The sequence below is a fragment of the Uloborus diversus genome, chromosome 3, assembly GCF_026930045.1.
Source record: "Uloborus diversus isolate 005 chromosome 3, Udiv.v.3.1, whole genome shotgun sequence".
Lineage (NCBI taxonomy): Eukaryota > Metazoa > Arthropoda > Arachnida > Araneae > Uloboridae > Uloborus > Uloborus diversus.
In genome coordinates, this window is record NC_072733.1 from 88,174,488 (window position 1) to 88,195,597 (window position 21,110).

Genomic DNA, 21,110 nt, shown 5'->3' on the forward strand with positions numbered 1-21,110 from the left:
CAATTTAGGGGCCCCAAAGGGCTAAAACTATTTTTGCAGACGACAAAAATTGCATTGTTTGGCTACAAGGGGGCCTCGAAAAAGTATTTGGCTTTGGGCCCCCGATATCTTAATAGGGCCCTGTCTCTACTTACATTGGAAAGAAGTGCAGACTTCTGGCACTCCAGAAAAAATACAAGTATAAGCATTTTCAAACTACGTTTAATTTACGGAAAAATTCAATAAAATTGAATGAAAATAAAACTCAAGTTTTCGGGCCCCTTCCGACTCTGCCCCCCCCCCCGCGTTGCCGGGTCGTCCGGTACGTAGTTAGCCACTGTCGTTCGCAATGGGGGCCACCCTCCCTCCCACAGCGAATTTCTTTATACAAATCCAGTTTTCGTCGGATCTTTGCCAAATTTGGCACAGCGGTTCTTTGATGGTCAGGAACTGTCATAGGGGTTTTCGCCTACCTATGAGAAGGAAAGGGGGGGGGGAGTGTGCGAATACACCCCACAAGGGGTTTTCCTCATGCAAATCCAGTTTTCTTTGTATTTTTTTCCCAAACATGGTGCAGCGGTCCTTTGATGCTCATTAATTCACATAAGTTAATCAAAATGGGATGTATGGGAACCACTTTGCCAGAAAATCCAGAATGATTACGAAAAAATCCAATGATGTCTAAATTTAAATTTTGAGTCATAAAATGGTGCTTCCAAACATTGACAGGAAATCGCTTTTGTCGGATGTCTTTTCATTCATAAGCTCATTATTTTTTGCATTGAAAAAGGCGTTCCCTGTAACGCCGAAACACGTGTCTGCTGTAATTTACAAATTTGTGCTTCTTCTAACGTTGTTTTTGTCTTACTTTACTGTTCAGCACAAAGGTATTTATTTATCTTAATGCTTATGCTATTTTTTCCCTACCTTTTTAAACCTGATTGTTAAACACGTGTCACTAGACGAAACTTTTATTTTCGAGGTAGACCGTGCAACGTCGGGTAATGCAGCTAGTGACATATACACAGTCCAGTCACATTAATGTGACCACCACGTACTTTCCACGTCAGAGTTAAATGACGAATCACAGAAGGCAGGTGGCAGCACAGTGCAGTTGAGCGTATATAAAGGGAGTGTGAGGGCTTCGGAAAGCATTTCAATCGTTGGCGCAATGCAGAAACGAAGCGATTTATCCGACGTCCATAAGGGCATGATCATCGGCTTTCGGGCCAAGGGTGGAAGCATTTCCGAAACGGCTGAGTTTGTGAACTGTTCGCGTGCCGCCGTGGTAAAAGTGTACCGTGCATGGCAAAATGGGACTGTCCAAAATCAGCGACGTGGCAAATGTGGTGCACCACGGGCCATAGATGAAAGAGGCGAACGACGATTGCGGAGATGCGTTCGGGCAGATAGACGGGCTTCCGTTGAGCAACTGACCACCAAAATGAACCAAGGGGCTACCAAAAGTGTCTCCCAAACTACTATTCAGCGAACATTGCTGCGTCTGGGCCTCCGAAGCAGACGCCTGGTTCGTGCACCTATGCTGACTGCTGTTCATCGACGACGAAGGCTAGAATTTGCACGCCAGTACAGCAGCTGGACGTCCACTGAGTGGCGACATGTAGTGTTTTCAGAATGAATCGCGTTTTATGCTCCATCGGACAGATGGACGTTGGCGTATAAGGCGTGAAACCTCTGAAAGGAACCACCCTGCAACCATTGCCGGAACGGTCCAAGCTGGAGGCGGGAGCATTATGGTCTGGGGAATGCTTTCCTGGCATTCTCTGGGTTCACTGATCATTGTGGAAGGCACGATGGATCAATACAAGTACGCATCTGTCCTTGCGGACCATGTCCACCCCTACATGCGCATTGTTTTTCCTCAGGATGATGGCATCTTCCAGCAGGACAATGCGAGGTGCCATACAGCTGCCAGTGTACGTGCGTGGTTCGAAGAGCACCAGGATGAGTTTACCGTCCTCCCCTGCCCAGCAAACTCACCTGACTTAAACCCAATCGAGCATCTGTGTGACCATCTCGATCGAGTTGTTCGCGCCATGGATCCTCAACCGCGTAATCTAGCGCAGCTGGCCACGGCATTAGAGTCGGCATGACTCAACATCCCAGAGAACACCTTCAGGGACCTAAGTGACTCTCTTCCTGCACGTCTCGCAGCAGTCCGCTCTGCGAAAGGTGGTTATTCTGGCTTTTGACAGATGGTCACATTAATGTGACTGGACTGTGTAAATTAAAGGTGTATTTCATAGTTCTGTGGGCTAAATGGGTGTATGGTGTGCTAGTTTCCGAAATAGATAGCTGCATTCTTTAAAGATTTATTATTCGTATTTTACTTAATTACTGAACTAAGAAGTAAAAACTCTTAAAACAAGAGCTATTAAATGACTAAAAATAAACTATTTAAGACATCAATGCGAAATATACACTGGTGTGCAAAAATTAAGGACGAAGTCGTAAAATTAGCATATCAGCTGAACGAAGAGGCAGAGCGGACAGAAAGATCAATCAGGAGATTAAGTAAGGTGATGTACGGTAACACATGCGCAGATATGCAGGCAGACGTAATGGGGGAGTGTCTGAGTAGTATAAAGCATGTTGTCGGTGTAAGATCAGTATTTCTGGCAAAGAGATTGCACGCCGTATAGCAGTTAAAATCACACCGAGTTGCTGCCTCAGTGAGAAATGGCGAATAATCAAGCTGTTAGACGACATCTGGATGCTTTTACCCGAATCATTGAGAAGTTGGAGGAAGGCCGCAGTGTGACTGCAGAGTTCGGAATTGCTCACAGCATCGTTTCACGACTTAGGAGACAATTTCAAACTACAGGAACAGCTATCCGGGGGTTCAGTAGTGGTCGTCCACGAAGAACCACACCCGCAGATGACCGGTATATTGTCTTGCAGGTCAGAAGAAACAGGCGGCAGACAGCGGGAGAAATCGCTAGACACACGACACAGGCGAATGGACGACCGATATCGTGTTTTACCGTGGCCAGAAGACTGCACGGTGCTGGTCTGTTTGCACGACGCCCTATACGATGTGTACCTCTAACACCTGCTCATCGGAGAAGGCGTTCTCTGTGGTGCCGGGAACACCGGAATTGGAGAGACAATGAATGGGGACGACTACTCTCTACAGATGAGAGCAGATTCAGTCTGAGTAGCGATTCTCATCGCATAATCATCTGGAGAGAGCGGGGAAGCCGCAATCATCCCTCGAACATCATTGAAAGGGACAGGTATGGAGGTCGCGGTGTTCTCGTTTGCTTGGTAGTCGTACAGACCTTCACATCTTCGACGCAGGTTCAGTCAACGGGACCCGTTATTGTAACGAGATTCTTCTTCGATATGTGCGTCTTTTTAGAGGCGCTATGGGTCCGCAGTTAATTTTCATGGACGATAATGCACCATGTCATCGCACAATAGCTGCCGAACAGCTCTTAGAGAGTGAGAATATTGAACGTATGGATTGGCGGACACGATCTCCGGATCTCAATCCCATCGAGCATATCTGGGATTTTCTAGGCAGACGCTTGGCAGCTTGTACCTTACCACGAGTAACGATTCGGGAGCTTCGATTGGCGCTGCAAGACGAATGGGCAGCAATGCCTCAACAACTCATTGACACCCTCATTCTCAGCATGGGCAGACGCTGTGAAACCTGCCTAGCAGTCGGGGGAGATCATATCCCCTACTAAAGACCGGATGTTTCTTGCTGGACACCCATCACAGGGATGTTTCGACCTTCAGTCGCATTGCGCTCCATGCTACTTTTTCAATAAAGCTTCTTTTTATCCCTCTGATTTCTCTTTTAGTAAGTGTTGCTCATATATACATTACACATGTCCTTACGTATTGGGGATCGTACGGTATTAAATGTGTTGATTTGGAAAGCTTTTGTACAAAGTTATATTGAAAAAACCGTCTCGTCCTTAATTTTTGCACACCAGTGTAGTTCAAAGTACATTCAAATTATTGAAACTGCTCAAATTGAAAGATTAAAACAAAATATTGAATTGAATATTTAAAACTTTTTCTTGGGAAGCACTTTTGTCATGCATTGAGCTATACTGGCTTGTGCAGGTAAAGGACAGTAACTGCAAATTTTTCATTTTTCATTTTTGTCATCTATTGTACGTTATCTTTATTCTACAAGCTCGCTTATTTGGTTTCCGCTGAAAAAAAGGCGCGAAAAAGACGTCTAATTCCAGCATTTCCCTATTGTTAGTATTGAATCCAAAACGCGTTTCTTCAAATATCTCGAAAACTCATTTCTGCAGATACTGTCGTTTACTCGCACATGGCAGTATACCATTTGCACGCCCCCCCCCCCTCCAGGAAAGATTTTGAATTAGAGAAATAATTGTATTTATTTATTATATTTGGTATTTGGAAATGTTTTTTTTTTTTTTTTTGGTTTTCGATATATTATGCTCTAAACTATAACCTTTGCCCCCCACCCCCAAGAATATATCGAAAATATCGATATTTGGTGAGCGATATATCTCGGTATTAAAATTCTGACATCGCGCAGTCCTAGGCTCGATAGAGTAGGCTGATGGTTCAAAGACCGCTGATGGCCAGTTTTCTGTTTCAAATGGCCGATGGAAAAAGCTAACTCAGGACGGCCAAAATATAGGTTTCAATCAAATCTTAAGAGAACAAAAAAGTATTCAGTACGTTGTAGAAATCGATGGCAAGTCATATTTAAAAAAATGAATGGATAAATAAATTTAATAGCTAAGGTCTCTGACACACTTGAATTTCTTATTGTTTTGATGAAAATGTTATGTTGAAAATCACACCAGAGGCGGCGAGTGGGGCTTATAAGTGCGCGGGCATATTTTTTTAAAGGAAGTTAAAGACAATTTTAGGCTATCTTGAGTGACTGGGGGGGGGGGGGGCTTTTAATGTTCTCTCCCGTAAATGTATTGTAATTGTAGTTTTAAAAACGCCGTTTTAGTAGTTTTTCAACGCTTGGGGAATAGAGAGGAGTTTCCAGGGTTGTCCCCGTAATGTTTTTTTTTAAAGAAAGTCTAATTAATAATAATAATTAAAAAAACAAAGGAGTTTGAACTGTCTTTCATAATGTAAGGGTAAGGAAGAATTTTCCCGGTAAAAAATTTTAAACTGATGTCTTAAAGGGTTCTTGGATCAAAGCCATCTTTAGTAAACTTAGAGCAAGGGGTTTAGGGTTCTCTCCCAGAAATTTTGAGTTTAAAAACATTTTTTGAACGTCCTTTAAAACGGTATTTCAGAAGGAGGAACGATAGGGTTCGGAAGTTCTCCCAGTATTTATTTATTTATTTATTTATTTATTTTAACTGATGAAATCCTAAGAACTCAGTCGTGAAAATCCTTTGTGGACAGAAAAAGATCTCCGGATTTTTTTTTCTAAATTGGAGTCTTAAAAACGCAGTTTTACGCTATCTAGGCGGGGGGGGGGGAGTCTCTTCCTGAATATCCCCCCTCAAACTGGAGTCTTTATAACGCAAATTTAGGTCAAAACATTGAATTTAAAGAAAGGAGGGAGTTCGCTCAGGGATTTTCTCCCGGAAGAATTTCAAAATTGAAGTTTTAAAACTGAAAGTATTTGGTGATGTTAATGTTCGGGTAACCTCACCCAGGGGGGAGTGTTTTGAAATTGAAATCTTAACGTTGAGGCAATCTTTGGTGATGAAAAAAGTGCGAGGGCAGTCGCAACCCCCCTTGCCCCTCCGATTCGCCACCACTGAAAATCACAGCAAAGTAGAGAAAAATACAAGGACCACAGAAATATTTTTCTAATAGAAGAAAAGATAAAAAGAGAAAGAGAGGGATTTAAAGGATTGTAATAAATAAAGAGGAACACCACTACACTAGTAGTTGAAGCTCAAAGGTAAAAACAGATCCTTAACTAAAGATTTATTGTATTTCAATAAACAATAATATAAGGATGGAAATCTAAAATATTACTATCGAAAAACATAACTTTTGAATGTTTTTGGAAAAAGAAAAACTTTACAAAGTTTTCACACAAACTTTTTAATCGAAAATAATAAAAAATAGGGCCGCAGTTAAGGTTGGCCCATAGAAACGGTTCTTGAACTCAATCCGAAAACTAAGTGGCCCCAATCGCGGCCTGAAGTTACATTTTTGGATCTTCAGTTTTGAAAAATTTCTGCGGTTGAGTACCTAAGCTGGACCTCTTCCTCTGAAGTTACCATCAACGACCTGCAATCGCGTTTTCAAGACTACAACTGAGGAAGTGAGAAGCAAAGGGATGCAAGTGCCAAAATTTAAAAATTGGAGATAACCAGTACATATGGTAGATGAACCTCTCCTCTGTCTTGGGGCAAGTGATGGTACTAGTTGCCCTGGTAGTTGCTGTTACACAGCATGATTTAGAAAAAATAAATCAATGAAAGCACCTAGGATGTTATCTTTAAACGCGTTTTACTCAAAACTGGAAAATGTCCACTTGCATCCCTTTGCTTCTCACTGCCTCAATTTAGGAAAAATTCCGGGACAAACCCCCATATAGCCTTCTCTACGCAACACTTCAGTAGCGTATATATGTTTTTATTTTGGAGGGGGCCCAAAACCAAGATCAATTCCCCTCTCCTCCCCCCTTTTTTCACTTTCCATTTTTCTTGGGGGGGGGGGAGGATGGAGCAACAGGTGCCTTGATCTTCTCATTTTTTTCGAGGTGGGGCAAGGACTTCATATTGTCACCCAGTGTCGCAACCAAAAAAAAAAAAAAGAGGACACTCTTAAACTCTCGCTTCTAACGAGTTAGGAAAGGGGGTTCTGGGGGTTTTCCCCCGAAAATTTTTTGAAATTATAGTTCTATGAACACAGTATTAGACGGTCTCTGGTGATGCTACGAGGAGGAAAACTTCGGGAGGCTTTCGGCGAAAATGTTTAGAATTTAAAATCTTAAAAACGCCATTATAGGCTATTTGTTGACGTTAGGGTAATGAAAGGAACGGGGCTTCTTTAAATTGCCCTCCCAATTGATTTTTTTTTTTTAAAGTAAAAGTTCGAAATTCATCATCCCTCTGCTCATTTTTTTCGAAATTAAAGTTCTATAAACGCAGTTTCAGACTAACTTCGATAATGTTATGGGTAGGGCGGTTCTGGGGTTCTCCACGAAAACTAGTTTGAAATTGAAGTCATAAAAAACGAAGTTTTAAAGAGATATTAAGTGATACTAGGAGGAGGGATTTAAATACTCTCCACTTTTCGAAATTGTAGGTTTTTTCATTTTCAGATTTCATACGGGAGAAGTCGGAGCCTCGTCCGAATTGTTTTCGTAATTAAAGTCTTAAAAACGTGATTGTGGGCCATATTTGGAAACGTTGGCGGTTTTGGTAACGTTAGTGTGATTACCCGATGAATAGTAGGCAATTTTTGAATTTTTTTATTTTAAAATTTCTTTTCAAAAGCAATTGAGATTTTTCCCCCAACATTAGGCAAATTTTGGAAAGGAAGAGAGAATCCTCCCCTGAAAGGTAAAACTCAATTTCAGGTTATCTTTGGAGACATTTAGAAGGTTAGAGATCTTCCTCTGACATTTTTCAAAATTGAAATCCTCTAAACTACTTCCTATTGTAACTGACTAGGTTTGGTTTTAAAGATTAATTTCGTGTTAGTTAAATTATTGTTTAGCTCAGGATTCGGTGGGTTTTCAGTAGGTTATAGGAGGCACTGACTTCAAAAGGTGATTAAAAATTAAGAGATCGTATAATAGTTAGTTAGGTATTAAAACAATTTGTGGTACAGTATTTAAATTCAGTGTTTATTTTATAATTTGGTGTTTAGTTTAGTTGATTTTTGTACTGGAGTTGTAAAATAAATTTGATTTATAGGTTTGGGTAGGAATTCGTATGTAAATGTGACCAATTCTTTTTTTTTTTTTTTTGCTTTAGTTCCTGGGTGTTTTTTAAGGCGGTTGTTTTTTCTTAATTAAAAAATAATTCATCGTTACGTTAGTGAAAGGATATTGGTTCGGGGACCTTCCTCCAGAAATGTTTTGAAATTGATGGTCGAAAAGTGCCTAAACAAATGCGTTTTTAGAACATCAATTTAAATTATTACTCTAATCGAACAACTAAAACTTATTTTAAATTTCTTGCAGGGGACGAGAGTTAACGTGAGAAACATTTGAAAACTCTTCTTTTCGGACTGACTAGGGGAAAAAAGGGAGGGGGGTGAAAGAAAGAGACGGGAACTTAATTTGATAAGCAACAACCTGCATCTGTTAAATATTTTTAATTTAAAGATTTCTTTTTGAAAGAATCGAGTTTTTCCCCTAACATTATTTACTTTTATTTTTGTTAAAATAACTTCGCTTTCCCAAGACGGCGTTCTTTTCTTGAATAAGGGGTACGGAACCCTTGACCCCTACTGAACCATTGCCTAGTGCCTTCTATCGTAGGGTTTCCAAACTTGATCGCTGCAACTTTTGAAAAATTAGAATTTTCTCACGGCATCTAGTCTAGTTTTATGTACATGTTATTACCATGGGCACTTCGCGGCACCCCTCACCTCTTCCTGCGGCACCCAGTTCGGAAATCCCTGATCTAACGTATTATAAGCATTATTAGCACTATCATTATTTTTGTCATTCATTTATTTATTATTATTATTATTATTGTAGTCTAAAGTTTGTAAATTATCAGTGAGCAAACTGAAACCAAATACCTTCAACCAAAAACCTTTGGTTAAAATTTTTTTCCAGCTCCCCCCCCCCTTATATACGCCCTTGCAACACTTCCGAAAATCGTCTAAAATTGCGTTTTTGGAACTTCAATTTCTAAAAACTGGCAGCGGAGAGTCCCTGAACTCCTTTTTGGTTCCTTAACCACCTCCCCCCTAATATCATCAAATGTCGCCTAAAATTGCACATTTGGATTTTTTTATCGAAAAATTGCCGCAGAAGTGTGCCTAAATCCTATCCCTTGCCCTAACGCTTCCAAAACTGGTTTGCAATCGTTTTTAAAGACAAACTGGATAGTATATTATAATAATAGTAATACATCACAAGTTCAAATAAAACTTTCACCTTCTGGATATCTCTGTAACTAATATTCATTACAGCACAAAAACCAGTTCTATATAACACAACAACTGTAACATGAAGTGCAGAACCTTTTCAGCAGTATACTGAGCGTGAATATACTTATTGAGTATGCTAAACATTGTTAAACATCATTAATAGTGGATAATTATTTTTTGGTTAAATGAGTGAGAGTTATCTGAAAGATATAATTGACTCGAAATAATAAAAGCATTTATGAAACGTTTTTAACATTTTACGATATTAGGATTCCCTAAATTAAATTTCTTGATTTTTGCCTTCTTTAGTCGCTCACCTTATTAACTGTGGAGAAATGATTTTCTTAATTAGTTCATTACAAAATAATCGGGGGGGGGGATGAGTTGAATGGGTAGAATTTAAGAAAATGTATTTTTTTTTTTTCCTTTTTCATTCTTAAAAAAAAATAAAAACAGAGTGAAAGTAAAATGGGGTCGTTTTCAAAATTTTAAAAGTATTTTTTTCTGAAAGCGCATGCTTAAAAACATAGGATATGACCATTTTTTAAATAATTTGTTTAAGTTTAATATTTAAAAAAAAAAATACTTAAATCGGTGTGCTTTCATTGTTTATGCTTCCGCCTATGACATCGCAAATGATGAAATGCCATTCAGTGTTGCCCTTCACAGAGCAAAACATTAATTCGCATCTTTACTCACGTGTATTGGCAACGATATGGTTGATATCAAGCGTAGAGCGCAATTTTTATTCATTTTTGATTATCATAACGTGGAAACACGGTAGAAAGATGCGCCAAAGAGCATCATTTGTGACGTCATCAAGACCAGGCCTTGTTTGGAAAGTCGGACATTTTGAAAAATTAATTAAAAAATAACTGTTGGGGAAAATGAAAGTATTTTCTGGGTCCATGTTATTATTATTATTATATTTTTGCTTATTCTATCAATTTCAGTGACTAAAAGTCAGTGACTACTTTTAACTGAAGGAAACAACCCCATTACAGCATGCAACCACTTTTCTAAGGCGACGAACTACAAAATTATAAATTCCGGATATCAGTGAAAAAACTAGTCTTTTTAGGCCTTAAAAGAGAGGAAGGAAAATAATGACTTTTTATGGATTTTAACCAATATACAGACCCTGAAGCGGCGTTTCCCGCCCTATTCTTATGATTAAGCTTTTGCTGCAGTTGAATCTTCAATCAAGAGCCAGATTATGTAAGAATATGCGAGTATTTTTTTTTTGTTTAGTGTTAAGTTAAAATGGATAAGCTAAAATCAGGAAAATATCGGCATTTTTAACTTATGTCCGGAGAGAAAAAATTTCGGAAATTTTGTTCCGCGACATTGGATGATCCCCCAAATTTGAGCTTCGTTTTTTTGCTCTAAATTGTTCGACTAACGTGCTAATATATAATGTCATTGTTTCAATTTAAGAGCAAAAAACTCTTAAAACTATCATCAGAGTGAGTGTTTGATACGCGTCTGCAATGTCGTGAAAATTTCAGTAGTGATCCGAAACTCGTCCTATTTCCGAAGCCCGAAACTAGTGTTGGTTTCGTTGTTGTCCGATTTCGAGCTCTATGCTGTACTTACTTTTAACTATGCAGTAAAAAATAGATAAATTAATGTTAGATTTTTTGTTCCGAAAAACATCGGCGATACATCGGCATTTAGATGTTTTTCAAGGCCGATGGATGGGCCGATGTTTTAGCCAAGTTAGCATCGGTTGCTGATACAGATGGCTAAATTTTTGAACCATCGGCCGCCGAAATACAATGGAGCCGCCGCAAGATTTCACATGCGGGTTGTGGGCAGTGGTTGTTAGAGTTGTTAGCGACCCTTTATAGTGGTTGTGGGTGAAGAAACGCGCAAGTTTCTCGTTTCTCCCCCCTAGCGAAGTACGAAGCGTGTCGTACGTCATAACAATGAGAGAGCGTTTTTTGATCACGTGGTATTGCTTACATTTTTCTCGCGTTTTAAATCCAATTTTAGAACTATTCTGCCTTTTTTAATGAAATTTTTGGCTAGTATTCGTAGTTGTATGATAATATCTATCAAAGAAATGTAAATTGAAAAATTTCAGAGAGTGCATCTCTATTGGAGGTATTCTATACCCAGAGCTGCCAGCTTTTAAAATCGAAATTAGTTGCAGAGTTTTACGTGGCCGGGGGGGGGGGGGCAATTCAATAACAGATTACAGACGCAGTGAATAATTTAAGTTTAAAATTACAATACAGTCTGCCACTGGCGACTAAGCTTTTATTTTGATGCAAAGGTGATTACGGCGACTATTTTAGCCAATATATTGCCAAAAACCACTATTTTGCAATCAGTTGTAAAGAGCGGCTACTTCTTTAGTGAAAAAGCGACTTAAATACATAAAAACTCTTCTTTTTTCCCCTTACGTTAAAAAAGTTGAAAATTTGCTTACAAATTCATATCCTACTTTCCGGTAAAAAAAAAAAAAAAAAAAAGCATTTTACCGCTTTTATTTTTTGAAAATAAGCGCTTTTAAAACTAGAAAAATGAAATGTAATAAACATGTTCACGATGAAAAATGTCATTTTTCATATTTTTGAACGAAAAGTTTTGTTTTTTCGTTCAAAAATAAATTTTCGTTCGTAAATTTCGTAAAAAGTTTGTTTCCGCTGCTACTATTTTTATTAACTACTAGCTGCGTGCCCGGCGTTGCACGGGCTACTTAAAAAATGAAAGAGATGTCCAATTGATGTTTTTGTATTACTCTGACATCAGTTTCTAAAGCGCTAAGGAGTAAATAAATACGCGTAATGCAAGGTTTGCAAAACACCAGTAGAGCATATTTTTGGCAAAAATCTCTTTAACGTTAATCATAGTTATCACTGATGCAAGTTATGAGTATTTTCAATTAGCACAAAAGATGAAAATATATGCATGATCAACTATAATCTGTGCTCACGTTAAAATGAATTACATCTAATAAACTATATCTAAACTATTTATGTACAATTACAATCGGCTTTTTACATAGAATAACACATACTTTTTGGTTGATTACGTGAAACTAAAGCACCAAGACTGAATAACTGCTAATAAGCATTAATTTAATACCAAGTCATCAGATTCCAATTTAGCTTTCGTTAAAATCAGTCCTTAAAAACAATCTCTTTTGTTCAACTCTGTTTCACATAGAAATCCAAACAATCTTAATTTAAAATGTTCTTTTAACGATATGAACTGTATTTTAAAAATGGAAACAGGAAAGAAAAAGAGACTTGTTACAATTCGAAAACTCATCCATGTGACGGGAAAAAGTCCAAAAAAAAAAAAATTATTAGTCGCACATCCTAAGTGTACCAAAATATGAGGCCGATGAATGATAAACTTACACTGCAATCAATAAACATAGCTAAAGAAACAACTTTCATATGCTGAAAAGAGTTAAGAACGTTGACTGTAAAAAATAATAAAAAAGGACAGATGATAAAATAAAGGCTATCTCCGAATAGGGCAACCAATTTTAAACTAATTTAAAATGAAATTCTAGATGGAAACGTTGTTTTAAGATTTGGACAGCAGCCAAAAAAATCTCTTTTAAAACAATTATTAGGATTTTACTTGCTCACGCATATGCAAAATGGCAACAGGAAAGAAATAAAAATTCCTGAATAACGTTATGTTAATTAACGTTTTAATTAATATCTCCACTAATTAAAGTCGCAGATTGGTCCTATTGTTTTCTTTGGAAAATTTCGAATTGATCGGTATTCGTTTGACTCTCGATTCGCAGCGGTTCTCGAGAAGATCGATCTTCAGACAGACAGACAAGACCGACAGACGGACGCGAACAGATTTTAATATATAGTAGATTGTTTACATTCTCAAATCAATGACAGAAAAAATTTGCTTTTTAATTTTTTGCAACGTTATTAGATTCATTTTTGAAAACGAGAGCTAATTTTAATGCTATTGAAATGTCACGAATGCTGCATTTCTATTTTTATTTTATTTTTTTAATGTTTATGCTGTCATTCTTATGTTTTTAATTAACAGTAAGAATCAAAAAATCATACCGGAAAATGTTTCTTTAAAAAGGATTTGACCCAAGTCTGGAAATTCTTTTCTGCATCTGACGACTATTTAGAGACTATTTTTCATATTACTTTCTACTAAAAGCAACTATTTTTAGTAGCGGAACTCAGTGGCAACCTGGACAAGAGGATAAGTAACAGTTTATTTTGAAAAAAATAATTCATTTCTTTTTTTTTAATCATTTAATATAAATTCAATTTGTTTACTTAGAAACAAAAATTTGGAACGTTGCAAAGCACAAAAGCAGTATTTTGTAAATGATTTTAATATGGATTTTATCTGTAATGCTTTAACTTTTTTCTGGGGGGGGGGGTTGGAAAAAAAAACGTAAGTTTTGGACACGATTTCGTAGCGTCATAGAAACCACGATTTTTTCGTAGCAGTTGGCAGCTCAGTCTAAACCCACTTCAAAGCGAGCGGAGCCCTGCATTGTCTTGATATCATTCTCGCTCTTGAAGGTCAATTCAAGAAAGACAGCAGGCAAAACACATTAACAAAAAAAAAAAAAAGAAACGACACACAAAAAAAGTTGATGCCTGGTCTTATGTGACAGGGAGAAGACAAAAAACTCGGGGCGGGAGGGGAGATTTAAAAATGACCTTTTTCGCCACCGACAAAAAGCTGTCAGGGCTACAAAAGGGGCCTCATACCTGAAGTACCTTAGAAACCCTATTATGTCTAAATACAGCCTGATTAACGCTAATAATGCCCCCCCCCCCAAAAAAAAGCTCATTCCTAAATCCAACTATGTTATACTCGCTTATTTTCATTTCCGCAATTAACTTGACTAATTTATAAATGGGGGGGGGGGTATTGCTTATCATCCGTGAAAAATCGGCCTTGGATCATCACTGATTCGCTGAATCGTAAATTAATCAAATTCAAGTGCACTAACTCTGAAATAATGTAAAATTTCGAACTTGGTCCATAATCTAATCGCGCTTTGAGCATATGTTTCGGACACTGTCCGATTTCGGAGTTGGGTTCTAACATGTACATTCGCATTGGCAGATGCGCCAACAAGTCCTTTTCAATGTTCAAACTGCAGTCTTTAAACTGTAGTTTAGCCAAGCAATATAGTAAACTTATGAATAATTATGGATTTCATACTATAGAATATCTTGTACATTTATAAATAAATTTATTTATTATTTTTTGAGAAATACAGTTAAAATTTTTTCAACATACAATAAAACAGAGACGAAAAAATTGAATACGTCATTGCTTCTTGATTTATTTAATATAATAACTGTACATCGTAATAATTAAATAGCGGATGATTTCAGTTTAATATTTTCTTCATAGAGGTGCAATCCAAAGTGCATAATTGGCGGTCGCCACCGGCCATCGGGCGACTATATGAAATAAAAAAATAAATAAAAATAGAAATTAAAAAAATCGGCGATTAAAAATCAAAAAATCATCTGGAATTTAGACCCGATCACCACGTCAAAAAATTAATAATGACCTTTAAAACGTACGAAAGGCGTTAAGTAATTAGTGAAATCCTTTGAACTAAAATCGAAGTGTAACCTTTATGTACTAATTTATTTCCCAACAATTAAACTTCGTTTCCATTTATATTAATGTATTTAGTATTATTGACTTCAACAAACATTGAAAAAAAAATCTATAGCTGATTGAACAAAACGAAAAAGAGGGGGGGGGTGATTGTCCTTTATTTCAAAAGAATGGCCACTTATGAAATTGTTATTACTGGCCTTTGACGACTAAAGAATTTGCAGAGACTCTAAAAATATTTCTCCTCTGTAGTTAACTCTATACAACACATTAACTCCCATTTTTATTGCCTCCATAAACTAATTAATTAAAATTACACTAAAAATGTGCTATACAATTGTTTCAAGAGTTGAAATAAAGACTCAATTAACATCAGTCTATCCGTAAAACTTGATTTGATCGTCAAAGCTAAAAATTGGGAAAATTATGCCGTACGTGGAAGCGAGATCGTTCTAATGTAAACAAAAAATTTATTTAAAAAAAAACAAAAAATCACCAGTGAAGCACGAAATTTTGCAACTCGATAACTCGAAGTTCCCAAGGGATCGGCTGTAACGTTCGAATTATTGGTAGTTCGAGTTATGGTAAGTTTTCGCAAGTTTCAAGAGTTTGGGGATCCAATAAAAATTTTGAGATAAAGGCAATATTCGAGTTATAAGCTTCGAGTTATCGAGATCCTACTGTATTCGTATGCACATATTTCGGGGATTCATTCGAGATAAGGGGCTTATTCTTCTATTTTATTAGCATAATTTTTGCCATTTTAATCTTTAGCCCACAGTTCTTGTCATATTTCTAACTGACCCTTGTTAGATTCCAGTTTCCTCTCTCTTTATCGCAACAACAATATATTAATTTCATAGCCAGGAATTTTATCTTAACTTTTCCTTTATATAAGTTCATTTTATACTATACAGGGGCGTATCCAGGAGGGAAGGGCAAGTGAAGGAATTTACACCTCCTCAAGCTAAAAATATGTAAAATAAAATAAAGGGAAAAAAAACAAAAAAAAAAATAAAAGAATGTTTTAGACGGTTTCTTCAATTTTTTAAATTTATCAATGAGTTTGGTTCTAGTAACTTTGTGACTGATTTTGAAAATTTATTCTGATGTGTGCTTATTGAAAAGGACAAGCTATTGGTGTTTAGATGGGTTAATACCGCTGTGAAGGTAACACAAGATAATGCAGCGCCAAAAGCACTTCCCTTTCCTGAAAAAGTTGAAATAGACAAATGCCTCGTCATGGGCACTTCTCTCTGTGTTGTTCCTCTCTGTAAAATCAATACATTTTACAGAGAAAAACAAGAAAATGCAATTGCAAACAAATGCATCTTGGGGGGGGATTTAAAAATGACCTTTTTCGTCACCGGCAGAAAGCTGTCAGGGCTACAAAAGGGGCCTCATACCTAAGTATCTTAGGGACCCTATTAAGTCTAAATCCGACCTGATTAATGCTAATGTTGCTCCCCCCCCCCCAAAGAACTTAGTCTTAAAATCAACCTAAGTTCCCCCTCACTGATTTTCATCTCCGCAATTAACTTGTCTAATTTATAAATTTAGGGGGTTTCGCTTATCCTCAGTGAAAAATCGGACTTGGATCAAAACTGATTCGCCGAATGTAAATTAATCAATTCAAAAGCTCTAACTCTGAAAATAATGTAAAATTTCAGACTTAGGGCGTTGGTCAATATAATCGATTCGCGCTGTGAGCTTTTTATTTTTCGGACACTGTCCGATTTCGGAGTTAGATTCTAACATGTGCATTCGCACTGGCAGATGCGCCATCAAGTCCTTTTCAGTATTCAAACTGCAGTCTTTGAACTGTAGTTTAGCTAAGCAATATAGTAAACTTATGAATAATTATAGAGTTCATACAATAGAACTTCATTAAAATCTTGTATATTAATTAATAAATTTATTTAATGAGAAAAACAGTTAAAATTTTTTGAACAAGCAATAAGAATGAGACGAAAAAACTGAATACGCCATTGCTTCTTGATTTATTTAATGTAATAACAGTAGGGGAACATGGGGCAAAGTGAAATAGTTAAATATTTACTCTGCTTTTAGCTCCATCTATCTGGTATTAGTTTAACTATGTAGTACCATATGTAGTCTATTCCAATCAGGGAAAAATTACCGCCGAAGATTAAAGCATTTGGAAATACAGGCAATTTTAAAAAATTGATACTCATTTTGTAATATTTTGTTGTAAGTCAAAAATTATTTTTGTTACTATAAAATGGTTAGGTTACTGTTATTACCATTTTAAATATTAATTGAGACCTTCTAATACTCTGTAAAATATTTATTTAATTAAAATTAAGCTTATTTTGTATTTTAAATATTTTCTACAATCAGTCATACGGGGCGAATTGAAATAGTTTGTTTCATTTACTCAATCATTCAATATAAATCATTTACATTTTCATTTATTAATTAACTCATTTACATTCCTTCATTTAGTAATTCAACTATTTATTCATTCATTCATTCACTTATTTTTTTATTCATTCATTCTTTTACTTGCTCATTTATTTTTCTTCATGTATTAATTGATTTATTAATTAAATTATTTGTTTATTGTTTCATTATCTTCTCATTTATTCTTTTAACATTTTATTTACTGATTCTTTTGATCAAAAATATTTTTTACTACCGAATACAAAATATTTCATTTAGAAAAATATTTTATTTTTCACTTTGCCCCATGAAAAAAAGAAAAAGAAAAAAAGATGAACATTTTTCACTTTTTTTTTTGAAGACTCAAATAAAGTGTCAAAATTTAAAAATACTGTTTCGAGGCAAGTTTTATTATAAAATAGAATGTTCTTTCTTTGTGTACTGTAATTTTCAAAACAAATTTCCGATTTGTTCATTTTGAAAAAACTCACTCAGCTTAACCATTTTACTTGTGCCCCACATTCCCCTACATCGTAATAATTAAATAGCGGATAGTTTCAATTTAATATTTTCTTCATAGAAGTTCAATCTAAAGGACATAATTGGCGGTCGCCACCGGCCGCTGGACGACTAAATGAAATAAATAAATCAATAAATATAGAAATTAAAAAAACGGCGATTAAAAATAAAAAAATCATCTGTAATTTCCGCCCGATCACCACATCAAAAAATAAATTAATGACCTTTAAGCGTACGAAAGGCATTAAGTAATTAGTGAGATTCTTTAAACTGAAATCTAGGTGTAGCCTTTATGAACTAATTTATTTCCTAACAATTATACTTCCTTCCATTTATATTAATGTATTTAGGATTATTGACTTCAACAAACATTGAAAAAAAAAAAAAAAAAATCATATAGCTGATTGAACAAAGCGAAAAAAAAGGGGGGGGGGGGAGTGTTCACTATTTCAAAAAAATGGCGACTTACGAAATTGTTAATACTGGCCACTGACGACTAAAGAATTTGCATAAAAATATCTGTTCTATGTAAGTTAACTCCATGCATCAAACATTTTTAACGGCTCCATAAACTAGTTAATTAAAATTACGCTAAAAATATGCTATACAATTGTTTCAAGAGTTGAAATAAAGATTCAATTAACATCAGTCTATCCGTAAAACTTGATTTGAACTTCAAAGCTAAAAATTGGGAAATTTATGCGGTACGTGGAAGCGAGATCGTTCTAATGTAAACTAAAATTGATTTAAAAAAAAAACACCAGTAAAGCACAAAATTTGCAACTCGATAACTCGAAGTCCCAAGGGACGGCTGTAACGTTCAAATTATTGGTAGTTCGAGTGATGGTAAGTTTTCGCAACAGTCTCAAGAGTTTGGGACCCAATAAAAACTTGGAGATAAAGGAATATTCGAGTTATAAGCTTCGAGTTATCGAGATCCGATTGTAATCGTATGAACATATTTTGGCGATTTAGTAGAGATAAGGAGCTCATTCTAACTTATACTGTTCTTTGTAAATTCAGTTTTATTAGCATAATTTTTATTATTTTAATCTTTAGCTCACAGTTCTTGTCGTATTTCTAACTGACCCAGTTCGATTTCAGTTTCCTTTCTCTTTATCGCAACAACAGTATATTAATTTCATAGCAAGGAATTTTATCTTAACTTTTCCTTTATATAAGTTCGATTTATACTATCCAGGGGGGGGGCAAGTGAGGGAATTCTCCCCCCATTTAATCTAAAAATATAAAATAAAACCAAGGACAAAAACAAGAAAAAATAAAAAATTGTTTTAGACGGTTGCTTCAATTTTTTTTAAATTTATCGATGAGTTTGGTTCTAGTAACTTTGTGACTGATTTTGAAAGTATATTTATTCTCTGTGTGCTTATTGAAAAGGACAAATTATTGGTGTTTAGATGAGGATGCAGGTAACGCAAGGTAATGTAGCGCCAAAACCACTTTCCTTCCCTGAAAAAGTTTAAATAGACAAGTGCCTCCCTCAGGCCTGTCAATTCAGAATTTTTTAGGAGGGGGGGGGAGGGCAAAATATCAATGCATTTTACTGAGAAAAACAAGAAAATGCATGCTGAGATGTATAATTATTGTTTTCAAACTATGATTTTAGGCCATTGTCCTGCACCCTGATTTGCCGAAATAATTGCTTCGCCCCTCTTCCATTTTGAGCTGAATACGCCCTTGATACTATATCATATCAATTATATGATAAAAAAACCTTTATATTGACATCCTCAATGCTTAGCAATTTTGTTTCAATCTAGTGCAGCCTTTACTACTTACAGTGTTTTCGTTGAATATTTTAAAGTTTTGGCAGGAGAAAATAATATAACCTATAACCGTTAATATTTCAGTTGGCTATTGTTAGAATCAGTCGCTATCGCTATATCAGTCGCTAATTGTATTTTATTTTTTAGAATTGGTCACGTGTGCCTTTGTTCTTGCATTCATAAAAAGTTTTTTTTTCTTTAAAATTTTGTCAAGTATGATTGACGTTGCTTTAAAACTTTTCATTTTATATTCCTCGTTAATTTTTTTTATGGTTATTTCGCTGGATTAACCCGTGAAGACGATTCACCTCCATCCCCCTCCCCATATTCATTAGAGAATTCTGACACAATACCAACATATATTGCTGTCTTGACTGAGACGATTTTCATTATAATAATTGTTTTGAAAACATTATTTAATTTTTTTGATGAAGATGAAGTTCAAGAAGATTAGTAATTCTAATCTTTATTCAATGTTTTTATTTTTTTTAAAAATCGTATTCCATCTTCAACATAGTTTTCATAAAGGGTAATGTCTTTGAATGTTACAAAGATTGAATATTTCTCAAAATAAATTCTTAGATTTTAATAGTTATTGGAATTTTCAGGCAAAGTATGTCAGGAGCTCATTTACTTCAACTAGAAAAAGATACTTTGGCGACGGATGCCAGAGATTTGACAATTGCCACTCCTGAAGAATTCGTCAAACGTTTTGGAGGTCATCATGTTATCAATAAGGTATGTTTGCTTTCGAATTTTTCAACTTACTAATCGTTAACCAGATTTCAGAAAGATATTTCTTGGGGTTGAAAGATTTGAATTTTAAATGAGTTTTATTAATTTTTGACGAAAAAAAAGAAAAAATATATATTTTTTTGAACTGGATTTTCATGTTTCGATGACTTAATGTTTTTGGAAAGTGCCAAATTTAGCGATTTGAGTATAAGTCGCGATATTTCGGCATTTCCATCTCAATCTTATTTTCGTGCCAATTTTTTTGTTGGTTTTAAATTTCATTGTGCTTTTTTTAACTTTATTTTAGGGATTTTGGAATTCGAAAGAGCAATTTATTTCCAATATTTAATGGAGTAGATTGTTGCTATTTCGATCTTTCTCTAATGTGCTGAACATTTTTCAGTTATTTTAAATATTATGCTTTTATTCCTAATGAAATTCATGCAACTTATATATTTTGTTCCGATTTTGTTGATAGTTAATAGATAGTTTATTCATTGTTTGATTTTTTTGTGCTTCAAGTTGCACTTTGCCAAATCATATTTTTTTTCGTTTTTATATTTTTTTATAATTTTTTTAATTGTTGGATTATAGTGCTTTTTTAGTTATTTTTTTAGCAGTAAGTCTGTACTGAATATTTAAATTTGTATGGGGGCTTTTTCGTATGTAGCAAAAAAACTGCAATCTTATTTTTTTCAAAAAAAAAAAAAATCTTAGATCCTATTGAAAGAAACCTTTCAAAAACTTAAGTTTTAAAGAAAATACACAATAGGTGACTGAGAAGCATTAACAATATAAATCACATTGTAGACCAAAACATGTTTGGAAAAAATGTGGTGATCGTGGTGTTCTTGAAAGATGCTTTGCTGGATTTGAGTGCTTTTATTTTAGTTATTATAAGAGCAGTAAGTGTGCATTGAATATTTAAATTTGTATGGGGCTTCTTCAAATTTTCCTCCCATTTCTTTTATTTTACTATTAAATGCATGAATGACATTGAAAATTTTCTCCCCCTTTACATATATATATATATTT

The 21,110-nt window shown here is 35.4% G+C and overlaps 1 protein-coding gene across 1 annotated transcript in view; it reads left to right on the forward strand.

Moving 5' to 3' along the window:
• The window catches only part of LOC129218194 (acetyl-CoA carboxylase-like), a 282,701-nt gene that overhangs the window by 52,588 nt on the left and 209,003 nt on the right, over positions 1–21,110 (forward strand). Inside the window, exon 3 of the mRNA XM_054852411.1 lies at positions 19,949–20,078. Within this exon, the coding sequence (XP_054708386.1) occupies positions 19,949–20,078 (130 nt within the window). The remainder of the gene's footprint in view (positions 1–19,948; positions 20,079–21,110) is intronic.